At 32.8% G+C, this 12,209-nt stretch overlaps 2 protein-coding genes across 2 annotated transcripts; both read left to right on the forward strand.

Annotated features, from left to right (window-relative positions):
- Positions 1 to 5,587: 5,587 nt before the first annotated feature.
- Positions 5,588 to 7,321, forward strand: LOC132759523 (thyroid hormone receptor alpha-like; the record flags this gene model as incomplete). Its single annotated transcript, XM_060751310.1, has 2 exons — positions 5,588 to 5,729; positions 6,600 to 7,321. Coding segments are annotated over 2 exons (864 nt in total), but the record flags the coding sequence as incomplete, so codon positions are not given.
- A 30-nt stretch (positions 7,322 to 7,351) lies between these two features.
- Positions 7,352 to 9,509, forward strand: LOC132759524 (uncharacterized; the record flags this gene model as incomplete). Its single annotated transcript, XM_060751311.1, has 2 exons — positions 7,352 to 8,260; positions 9,413 to 9,509. Coding segments are annotated over exons 1-2 (901 nt in total), but the record flags the coding sequence as incomplete, so codon positions are not given.
- Between the last annotated feature and the right edge of the window lie 2,700 nt (positions 9,510 to 12,209).

Consider the following 12,209-nt stretch of genomic DNA (forward strand, 5'->3'; position numbering starts at 1 on the left):
GCTTTTTGAGAAATTAGAAATGAATCATTTCAGTATAACTAAATGGGCCTTCAACAGTAATATTGTAAGTTAACAAAGAAACAAAAAAATAACAAAGAGTGCTCCGTAGTCAAAGCGAAACTCAGGACATTTAAGTTATATTTTTTGGTGTTATGGCCCTTTTTTTGGTCAAATCTGTTTATTTAGTACAATAATTTAATAACTATTAAAAGTATACGCACGAAATTTTGAATACTTGATTGCTACGACAAAACGCAATTGTAAAACGTAAAAGGGGGACATTTTTAAAGAATTTTTCGTGGGGGAATTTAAATTTTCCCCTTGTTAAAAACTTTAATTTTTTGAAAACCAAATGGTTGTTGAAAAAAATTTTAAAAAACCATCAAATAGAGGGTTTAAATATTGGGGGACTTTGGCTAAGGGGTCACAAGGCAGATCTGCAGGAAAGGGAAAATAACAAAAGGGGTTTCAATTTTTTTTTTTTTTGAAAAAAATCAAACCCTTTTTTTAAAAAATTCCCAATTTTCTTGAACTTTTGAAAAATAAACAATCAAAAGGGTTATTCTTTTTTGAAAAGTAATTTTTACAAAAGCAAGCATTATTTTTCATAACATTTTTTGGGATTTGATTTGTTGGCGCCCCTATTTTTTAAATTCCGTATTCCCGGAAAATTATACCGGAAAAGTTGTTTTGGAGTGTTTAAATTGCAAAATTTCGAAATTTTCACCCGTGGGAAATGCCCCTTTTAATGTCTCATTGATCTTTTTCTACCGATTAATATACGGATGTAAATGGAAACTGTTAGAATCGGCGGGAAATGCAATGTTTTTCTATTTTGTGATCATGATTTCTGTAAGCGTCCTGAGTTACTGCTCCAGCATTGTAAGTGATTTAAATCCATTTTAGTTGTTGCCTTAAATGACGAGCGTTAACACCCGCAGTTGTGGTACTATGAATTTCAGACATCTCAAATTTTTGCGGAGAAATGGTAGATATATAATTTAACCAAATTCACATCAAACGCGGTGTGATCTTTGATCCATACTGGGAAAATACATTACATTTGTCAAAACTACAGTGCAAAGCTTCAGCAAGAGGTCTTTTATGGAATTCACGTGTTTTTAAGCCTGTTAAAAGCCTCAGCGAGCTGCCAAGGAACGAGTTTATTATAATATCTAAGATTTTTGACATCTCAGATACTAGTTATTTTTAGATAACCTATCGGTATTAGATGCGATGAAACTCAATGTAACGTTAATGATTGAACCATGAGTTTTTTCTCTCTCTAAAACATCGCCCATATATGGTTATGTTTTTTAATAGTTACATGTACTTAGTTTTTTTTTTGCGCGAGTATCAAGTATCAGCGTATAAGTTTACGAGGGCGACTTGTTGCATCTGGATTCACATCATTTGGTTATAATTGGTTGACAATGGGCATTCTTCAATTGATTTTGATTGTCCGGCATATTTTTCAATCATAACTTAACCGAAAATCATTTTATTTTCCATCAGATGTCAAATGCATGCATTCATTGCTTATTATACAAATATTACATCCACATCTGGAGTCATGTGGTAATTGTCGCCGTTCCTGGTAGCGACGTATACCGCATGCACTAAGCCAATCAAAACGAAAAAAATAATACCACATGATAACAAAATGGGCTTCAAAAAGGGGCGCTACGGGGCACGTCATTCTCCACGTTTTTATGTTGGGTAACTTCTATATAAAACTGAAATATTGTACTGTCGTCATGTACGCAGCAAGAAGTCTATATTACGAAAAGTAAATGTTTCGAATGATCAGCTCGTCAGACTAGTAATCAAACGATCGCTAGTCTCATTGGTTCACACCCCGTCAGGGGCAAGTCGCTGTTTCCTTGAGCAAGAAACTTTACACTAATTGCTCAGTACTGGTTGGTTCCAAGAACGGATTCGAAGGTGTGTCTATAAGCTTATAGCTTTCTACACAATCGAACTAAAATAAAGTTTGTGTGTTTAAACCAAATATATACATTCGTTTTACATTATCAAAGATAACACTCTCTTTCTGTTTACATTAAATTGTCAAAGATAACAATCTCTTTCTGTTTACATCTGAAATTACGTGGTAGAACCACTTTCAAATCCGTATTAACTCCGAGGTTATTATGAATAATAGCTGGTGTGTTCCGATTTGGTGTTCCTATTTGACTTAACATTTACGTTGTCAGCTTACAGAAGATAATTCCAATTGATTGCAAATATCCATTGCGGTTTCACAAAGGAGCATGATTGGCAACATCTAAATCGGTACTTTAATCTTCCTACATTCGTTTTGATGACTAAGATCATTTTCATTTCCTTTGACTTTTACTTATAAACGAAATTGGTCGTTATCTACGGTAATAATCCCGCCTCGTGTGAAATTCAAACTTAATCGGATTAACTCATATTTTTAGAGGGAAAAAATAGAAAAAAACCCCAGCAAATTAAGCATGTAATTTTCCTTTAAATAGCAGGATCATGTCGTTACTGACAGATATCATTGTGAAGTAGCCATTAATGTGTTTAAAATTCTATGCATCTGTTGACTGTACTTTACACAATATTTTTTGTTTCATTTTTTACAAAGAATAATTCCAATGATACTTGTATGAACAATCCCTTTAATAGGGAATGGTGCATGTACGAAATTATTGCTAAACGGCAATAAAAAACCTATACAAAATAGCACTGCAATATATACTGTTCAGAAATAATTTATTCTGTACATTGTGTACAATGTTCGTGTGTGTTGAATAACAGAGGCATTCTATGAAACAAGTTTTAAGCTATCGAAACATCATTATTATACCGTTTGTAAATGTTACAAATATATTTCATGAGATTAAGCTCTGTATATAATAACTATTTTAGGTTATAAGCGCACTATTCCTTTGCAAAACATGGTCGTAATGTTGCTAAGGAGATATGACGATGTCAGCCCCCCAAAAAAGAAACAACAACACCCCCCCCCCAAAAAAAAAAAAAACCCCCAAAAACCCCAGAAAAACAACAATAACAACACAAGACAAACCAAAATCAAACAAACAATAATACCTCCTCCCCAAAAAGCAACAAAAAAAAATCATTGATTAAACTGATAATTTTATTCATCCGCGTAATTTGTTATTGTGCATTAATTGACAATTCTATAAGCCAAAGAGAAATTTAAACTTTTAATGCGTTATAATTCGCTGGATACTTGTACTTATGTATCTGTTGTTTTCCTTTAATAGCAATAGCAACCAGTAATGTTTTTACACATGCGCTATTTTAGATACAAATATGAACTTTGTGATTTCAGGTTATGATTAAGATTTTATATCTGCTTTTGTTTATAGTTTACAATATTTTTACATGTTCCTGTCATGGAGATTATTATTTAGGTGAACGATATTAGCGCCATCATGGCCCTCTTGTTGCTTCTGCTGGCCTCGTGTGCAAATGCAATGGTTTTTTTTTACCAACAGACTATATCAGAAAAACATATTTAGAGAGTTTAATTATAGTTACATAAATATGATAAACAGCATAGCTGACGAAAGTTTAATTTATTTTATTAATGATGCATTAAATGTATGCGGTAATACTAAACTATCACATTTCTCGCTAGTAAATCTGCCATAAAACGATATATTGACATATGTGAATATCAGATGTCGGGAAAATATTGTCCATTCATTGCTAATAAAAGAAAAGAAAGAAAGAAAGAAAGAAAGAAAAAAGAAAGAAATGAATGAATGGTGGATTGATTGAATGACTTATTTGATGGATTGATGGATAAATGAATGGATGAATGAATGAATGAATAAATGAATGAATGAATGATTATGGTGTTATGAAACATTAATATAAAAATGCACTTTTTTAACCTTTTATTTTCGTGATGTCGTGGACAAAAAGAAGCATCCATATTTGCAAATTGCTTTATATTCGTAGGTATTAAAATGAATATAGTAACAGTCTTCATATTTTTTTTTATTTTGTGATTTAATATTGATTGGCGCCTCTTTAATCCTCTAAACCTTTTAAACTTTTGTATTTTAACTTGCCTTTTATTTGAGCCACAATATACATGTAAGGGTCACTTTCAGGAGGTCAAGGTGATCTTGAACTTTGGCTTTGTTATCGGAAAGGGGGTCTGGTCGGCAGAGCTCATGAAGGTGCTTACAAACATGATGTTATAATGCTTTTGATGGAAGCAAGTTTACGATCAAAGTAAATTTTGGGTATTTATGGTCATTGTGACCTTGACCTTTGACCATGTGTCCCTTTGACCATGTGTCCCCTATGTGGATCTGACGGATGTAGGTGGAACGATTTCGTTGTTTTGTTCCAAGGAAAAGTTTTTGCCAAACAAACAAACAAACAAACAGGTAGAGAAAAATATATGTATAGATATGGGGGCATAAAATGGATTGTTTCATAATTTCTAAATACAATGTAATCAAAAATATTTATTTAAGGTATGATAGTACTAAATGTTGTATCTCCTTACTAAAGAGTATAAATTTTCAGTAGATTACAGAATACCTATAAGTGCATTGGCTTGAATCCCATGGGAAGCCAAGTTTTGTCTCGTATATATTTTAACTTTTTATAAAAAAAACTTCTTTGGAACCAATCGGATTAAGATATAGTTATGGTTTACGTATACTAAGATAGAAAAAAATAAATGAAGAAGAGATAATGATTTGTCTAAAATGGTCACGGTAAAATGGCTTGAGGTTTTGCACTTATGTTCAGAATAGTATACAAGATGGAAAGCAAGAAACGATGCTCCACAAACAGTCCCCGAGGAGATTTTTATTCCACATTGTGCCAACATTGCTCAAAATTTACCGTTAGCTATTTAGCCAACCGTCATTGTTTCAGGTATAAATATGATACTGGTCTTTGGTCCATTCTTTTGAAGATTACATTTATATTCAAAGCTTTGATAGTAAAATTAAGATGAAACAAATGAAATCATTTTTTCAACTTTTCAGTGAAAATATGGTTAGATTGGTGTCCTTAGTAACTGATCCAAAATTGTTTCATAATTTAATAAATAACAAAAGTGTCGAGAAACTACTTTAAAATTGACATATAAGTCATGTATCGTCACCTTAGTGCAAGATCTCAATATCTGCTTCTTTATCTATATGCAGTTATTGAGTTTTTGCACTAAGGTGACGGTATATCATGTGCTAAGGTAAAGTAGAAAGTAAATGCCACGCCTTAATATCAAAAGTTGTTTTTTTACAAATATAATTCATTGGCTTCACAAAGGTTGTATCATATTGCATTTTATTCTCTTCTCATAATAGAAAGACGTTTTTTTTATTTCTCTTGTTGATTAAAATAGGATTTATATATGTATTAAAGATCCTGTATGTTGTAATTAAGGTTGTTACCACACAAGTGAAATTTAATATATGTATATGATTATAAGAATATGATTGTATCATATTGCATTGTATTCTCTTCTCACAATAGAATTATTTTTTTTATTTCTCTTGCTGATGAAAATATGATCTATACATGTATTAAGAAAAATAAATGATTTTTATATTTACAGGGATTCTTTAAGAGAAGCATCTCCAAGCATGAGACTTTCAAATGTTACTTTGGTGGATCATGTGACATAAACCCCAAAACTCGCAGCCAGTGTAAAGCATGTCGTTTCAAAAGATGCATGGACACAGGAATGTCAATAGATGGTATTATACTTGTGTATTTTTCTTTGTTTGTTAGTTTAACTTTTGTGCAGATCTTAACCCATTTTTGTCATATGATTCCGGCGGTCGGTCCATACAACCGGTGTTACTGGATAAGAAGACAGTAGGTACCGATTTCTAAGCAAGTGACACACTACTAACCACACATGATTTCAGCATCAGGAGTAAGGGAAAACGGCCATAAGAATTTATTTCATTGTCACGCGAAATTTTACCTCGTCCGAGGATTGAACAAGCGACATATTGATTACGAGTTCGATGCTCTCTTATAAAGCTAAGAGAGTATATTTGGTATCTTTGCATAGAGAATGTCAAAACGTCTAATAGACGTCAATATAAATGGTCATTACTAATTGGAAGAAACTGACACTTTGCAGGTTTTATAATAAACCTTCACACCATTTTCAATTTCCGGATTTTGGAAGTAAAATTTAATAGAAATAACACCAATTTTACCAGAAAATCGTTCGGAATTCAGAATTTAGAAGTTCCGGAATTCAGAGGTATGGATTACATAGAAAACAGAAGGAAAAAAATTCAGGACCCTGAAAATTGTTCGGATTTCAGAAGTTTCCGGATTTAAGAAGTTCCGGAATTCGGAAGTTACACTGTTTATGTATTGTATCTGTGTTTCATAATTGTGTAAAAATAACATCCATGTTTACATAACTTCTTTAAGCATATATTTGGCTTTAGTTGATTCAATAGTTAAATTCTTAGATTTGAAACACTTCTTATTTTGTATTTATATATTTTATTTTGAAATTAGTTTACCAATTTCATAATATATTTGGTATTACACTTATGAACGTTATAATGTTTTGAGTTTTTAAACGTTTATAATATATACAGGTGTGCGAATGGGACGGATTCCAAAAGTCGAGAAAGATAAAGTTTTAGAAGCTTTTCATGATGGTGGGTCACACTATAGTAACCACGAGCTCGTTGTTCAGCAGACGGACGGTGGCAACTATAGGTTTGACCTCAATAAAACAGTAACAGCTAGTAAAACAACAAATACATCATCAAATGAATCACCCTCATGTTCTTTGACACCAGTTACATCAGTTTCAGCAGGGAATGACGTAGGTTATGGCACACAATCTTGCGGTGATGTCATTGTTAATGAAACTAACGTAATCCCTGCATCTCTTATTGACAAGACTGACGACTTTTGTAACAATATAGAAGGATTAAAAGAACAACCTGTTCAAAATTTATCTTCTCAAGCTATAAACAAAGACGCCGTATTTGATAATATTAAAAGCATACCTCTAGAAGACACGGTAGACACACCAGCAATGTTTAAGACGGATGGGAACAACACATTCAATCGATATTTCCCTGGTAACCAAACGTCAATTAGTACCCTTATTGATAACGTGCCGAGTGAAAGATGTGAAAATCCTTTTAATGATAAATACCACAATGTTAGTTTTGGCAAAAACAATCAACACCAACATAGAAACTCGAATGTTTCTCAGCAGATGTTAAATGATCAGAGATTTGTACAAAATATGAATGAATCATTCAATAACTTTTTCATTCTCAGAAAGTGCGATGAATCCTTTTAAAAAGTAAGGCGACTGGATATAGCAAAAGTATATAGTAACGCTGATAATCCAATTGATCAATCAGATGGTTTGAACTTGATTGGTCAAAGGCAAGGAGATGATATTAGATCCTTTCAGAATGACATAACCAATCAAATGGAAGACAACATAGAAAGAGTATCCAACAAACGTGAAGGAAACTTTAGAGCAGGTACATCTTCAGCTGTACAAAATCTCAGTCAATCGTTTTTAGGTAGCCCAAAACTAAAAGAGGAATCTGAAGAAGAGTGTTTAAGAAGAAGGAAATCTTTTAGCCCAACCTTGATTAATGTTTTACTGGAACAAGTTCTTGATTCTCAAGAATCCATTCAAGTTATCACTGAAAGAATCCACCAAAAGCATCAGCAAGGTAATTTAAGTCCACTCGTTGCCAAAAATCTTTCTCAACGCCTCTCAGAATTGTCAGCATCAAAAAAGCGACGTAAATTGTCGGACGAATCTATGAACAGCCCTTGTCCAGAAAACAGGAGCAGAAAACTTGAATCTTTAGATCATGTTAAAACGAATACTTTAAACGAATTGCACCTGCCGCCCGTCTTATCTTTAGGACATCAGGACTATTTTGAAAACGCTTCAAACAATAAGGAGTCAAATCAACAAAACGAGCGTATTTATCGTAATCATCAAGCTGACCATTCACACGTCCACTGTCATCACGTTCATTCCGACTCTTGTGGGATGTGTAGCTTCGATGTGGCAATTAATGTTCCGAAATATGAGGATATAGCTGGAGCTCCTGTAAGTACCGGGACTGTATCTAGTACATCATTATCTATGGAAGAGGAAAACAAACAACATCAGATTAGAGATACATTGGACGGTATAAACATAGCTATGAGAATTCTGAACAGACTGAAAGCGGAACACAGGGAGAAAATTCGCCAGTTTAAACTCGGAAAGGTATGTTATGTTTAAAACAGATTTGTTTCAAAACCTAAAGAGATATTACCTTTCTGAACAAGGTCCATAACTGCTTAATGCGAATTTTGTAATTATATTTGTATATCTTTAAACACATAGAAAATGATCACGAATAACCTACACAAAAACGAAAACTGTCCAATTAAGGAAATGTTTTACTCGGGATGACAAGATGAACATTTAAATTTAATTAGACAACAGTATAGTGCCCTGCCAGGCAGCATGGATGTACAGACTGACTTGTCTTTAAACTGGTGGCAAACGCTTATAACTTCCAGTTCCGCAGTTAAAGCATTCATACAATTTAATATTTTTTACAATCAAATTCACTTAAAGATCACCAATAAGTTTGTATGTATACTTTATAGCATAAAATCGTTTTGTGATTATTTTTGTATCTGTGTTTGTTTACTAAGAACGGGAACGGGATGGCACATAGCTCGTAGATTTACAGGAAGTCAAGGTGGTAACAAACGGGATATGACCGAAAAGCATTGATTACATTTATCATCTATACAATACAATAACACTAGCATGCTGTTAAAGTACTTTCTGTTATACTTTACTATGTTTTGTTTGACTTTAATATGTTTAGTAAAAATCTCAACGAGACAGCACTCATTTTATATAACATAGGTTAGCTGTACAAAGTCACCCTCCGCTCTGGAGCAGAACGATAGCCATATCTATGTTATGCATTAGACATCATCAAAATTAATAATGTCAATGAAATATATTTACCCTCTACGCAATGTTTTTAGAGTTATAGTAAGTTTTAAGTACAATTTAACTTTCACTTGCATCCAATGACTATTCAAAGAATGGAGAGGGCTTTTGTGCTCACCTTGGATTCGACTTCGCCGTCACTCTTTGGTTTAGTATTTGCGTGCAAGTTGGTACCTTCAATGATACTGTGAAACTTCACACACTTATTCATGTTATTTGAGAGCATAATAAGAAGTCATGGCCAAAGGTCCGTATTTTTAACATGGATTTTGACAGAATTTTGGCGCTTTTTGAACACAGAAAATTCTACATTATTCAGGCTCTTGTTTTTCTATTAAGCATTGAAAAACGTCCAGCACGTGTATTGTCCTTCTGACAGCTCTTGTTTCTTTTCTAACTCCTCAGATTTACATTCGAGTGATGACAGACAGTGAAGAAGACATCAAAGAAACGTACTCGAAGCTTATAAGCGGAATTCCAAGCATTAATGAGCGAATTCTAGGTAAAAAGTGATACAGGTTTGAAATACCTTCTTTTGTGTTCAATTTGTACAGGTCGTTAGACAACATCAGGGTTGTTTTGCGCTCATGATATGCAAGGGAGCACAATAATTTGTCTCATCCTTTATAACTTCCTGACGACTTACTACACGAGACGTCTTTTGAATACGGGCCACAGTGACTGAGTGATAACGGTAGTTAACTTCGAACTACTGGCCAGACACCGATATGGTTTCGAACCCCGTCATATACTTAAGTGTGTTATATGTGAGGAAGATGTCCTATTTCACGGACATTCTGTGTCTGCTCGAGTCTGGAATAAGACCTTCCTTCAAACAATTTAGGCTGAAAACTCAACCTAATTTGAGCTTTGCAGTGTCGACTTGACTTAAAAATATTAAGCTATATCTCTATGAAATATATAGTCAGTATAATTTTGCCGTTTTTATAATCTAAATTCTTGAGAGAGTTGTAAGATAGAATGAATTTTCTGTTATTTAACACAAGAAAAATTTTGTAAACTGCAGACAGCAGTTATAGCTTTGTACACTTTCAGAAAAAAAACACCCCCATCAAAAAAAAAAAATTTATTGATGTGCCCTTGAGTATAATTATGCATAACGAGAAAAGTTCCTAATAAGTTGATGTAGTGAATTTCTTGCACTGGTAATATGTCTGTAAGTAACTTACCTATATTAAACAACTTGTTCTATATTCTAAATTAAGACCAGATTACATTTACATTGTTAGCTACTATTTTTTGTCTTCGTTGTTAATATGATGTACATTTCTTGATTGTGTAGATATCAATCTTTATTCAGTAGTTACAAATTACTCGTCCAATGTTTGCAATGTTCAATGTATGTTCAATGTACATAAAATGTAAACAAGGCAAAATGTAAATTACGGAGATTACGGGACCCAAGTGAAGCCTTTTTGTCATGACGGACTGAAAATATTTTTTCGATATAAGCTCACTTTATTTTTACAGAATAATTATTCTAATTGTGAAAAATGACCCAAATCTGAATAACGTTGCAACCCGGGCTAAGAACAGCACAAAATACGATTTCAAATTCATTTTTGAGTATATTTTCAAATTATCTTTTTTATATCGTTCGGTTTTAAGTCCCCGAGCTGATCTATGTAAGAAATTAAATTGTCTTAGGGCTTATCGACCTCAGTGGAGTTCCTGGCAATTTTAGATTGCAAACGTTTCTGAATACAAACATTCCAACGGTTTCAGTTTTGCTGACCAGGGACAAGACTATGGGCTTAATACAAATTACTTTCTCTTAGTATCTTTGCAAGAACGAAATTAGTTTGCATTTCTTGGGAATCAACAACACTTGTAAGGTCTTAATCCGACGATCCATGAAATAGGTTTTTTCTTGTGACCTCAATTTAACTGTGTCTGATAGACGTAAGGAAAACTTAGACTATAAATTGTAGTTTTTTTTAATAAAAATGTTTGCAAACCAAATCTATATTTTACATCATGATGGTGACTTGGTTTTTTGTAAAACTGTTACATTTAAGACATCAGAAAATGATAAAATAAGTAAATCACATTATAAGCCTTTTGTCAATTATTATCTTCCATATGACCTTTATAACAAGTATTCAAGAGCTGTATTAATCGTATCGAATATGCCGTAAAAATGATAATCGTATGTCTTTTGTTTCATACTGAAGAGGATATTCTAGAAGTAAACATGTTAATAATGAGGACACATGTGTTTAATAGCTTAGAATTTTTGTAAGATTTTTCTTTCTTATTTCTATTCCTGTTAGTTACAATGCCAGAAATGGCAATAGCTCAAAGTTAAATGGATTCTTACCGAGAAAGAGCTAGAGCTAGTATTGATTTTTACCGCTCTTGACAACTTTTTTTGTAAACCTTTGGCTTCAGAGAAGGCGAGAACACTGGTACCTACTATGATACAAATGCAGTTGTTTATGGAAAGCCTTGACTGTCTTATAATTATAAACCTAAACGTTGTTATGTCCATATAGCATTATATTGAGTCAACCTTTCCTTATACAATGTGCACTCATTAATATATTATGTGGATCCATCTTTATATGTAGTCAACTGAACAATATATGATGTCAACGTGCCTTTATATGATATCAATCTATCATTATACGTTGTGCATTTTTGAATATATTATGTGGAGCCATCTTTATATAAGGTCAAAATAACAATATATGATGTCAAACTGTCCTTATATGGTGTCAGTCTGTCATTATATGATGTGAAGTTATGAATATATTATGTGGAATAATTCTTATATAGAGTCAACATTATATGATGTCAACGCGTCCTTATAAGATGTCATTCTATCATTATACGATGTGCGTTTTTCAGTATATTATGTCAAACCATCCTTATATAGAGTCAACTTTACAATATATGATGTCAACACGTCCTTATATGATGTCAATCTTTCATTATACGATGTGCATTTTTCAATATATTATGTGAAACCATCCTTATATAGAGTCAACTTAACAATATATGATGTCAACACGTCCTTATATGATGTCAATCTTTCATTATACGATGTGCATTTTTCAATATATTATGTGATACCATCCTTATATAGAGTCAACTTAATAATATATGATGTCAACACGTCCTTATATGATGTCAATCTTTCATTATACGATGTGCATTTTTCAATATATTATGTGATACC

Source organism: Ruditapes philippinarum, unplaced genomic scaffold, assembly GCF_026571515.1.
Source record: "Ruditapes philippinarum isolate M1 unplaced genomic scaffold, ASM2657151v2 ctg22281_1_1_1_1, whole genome shotgun sequence".
NCBI lineage: Eukaryota > Metazoa > Mollusca > Bivalvia > Venerida > Veneridae > Ruditapes > Ruditapes philippinarum.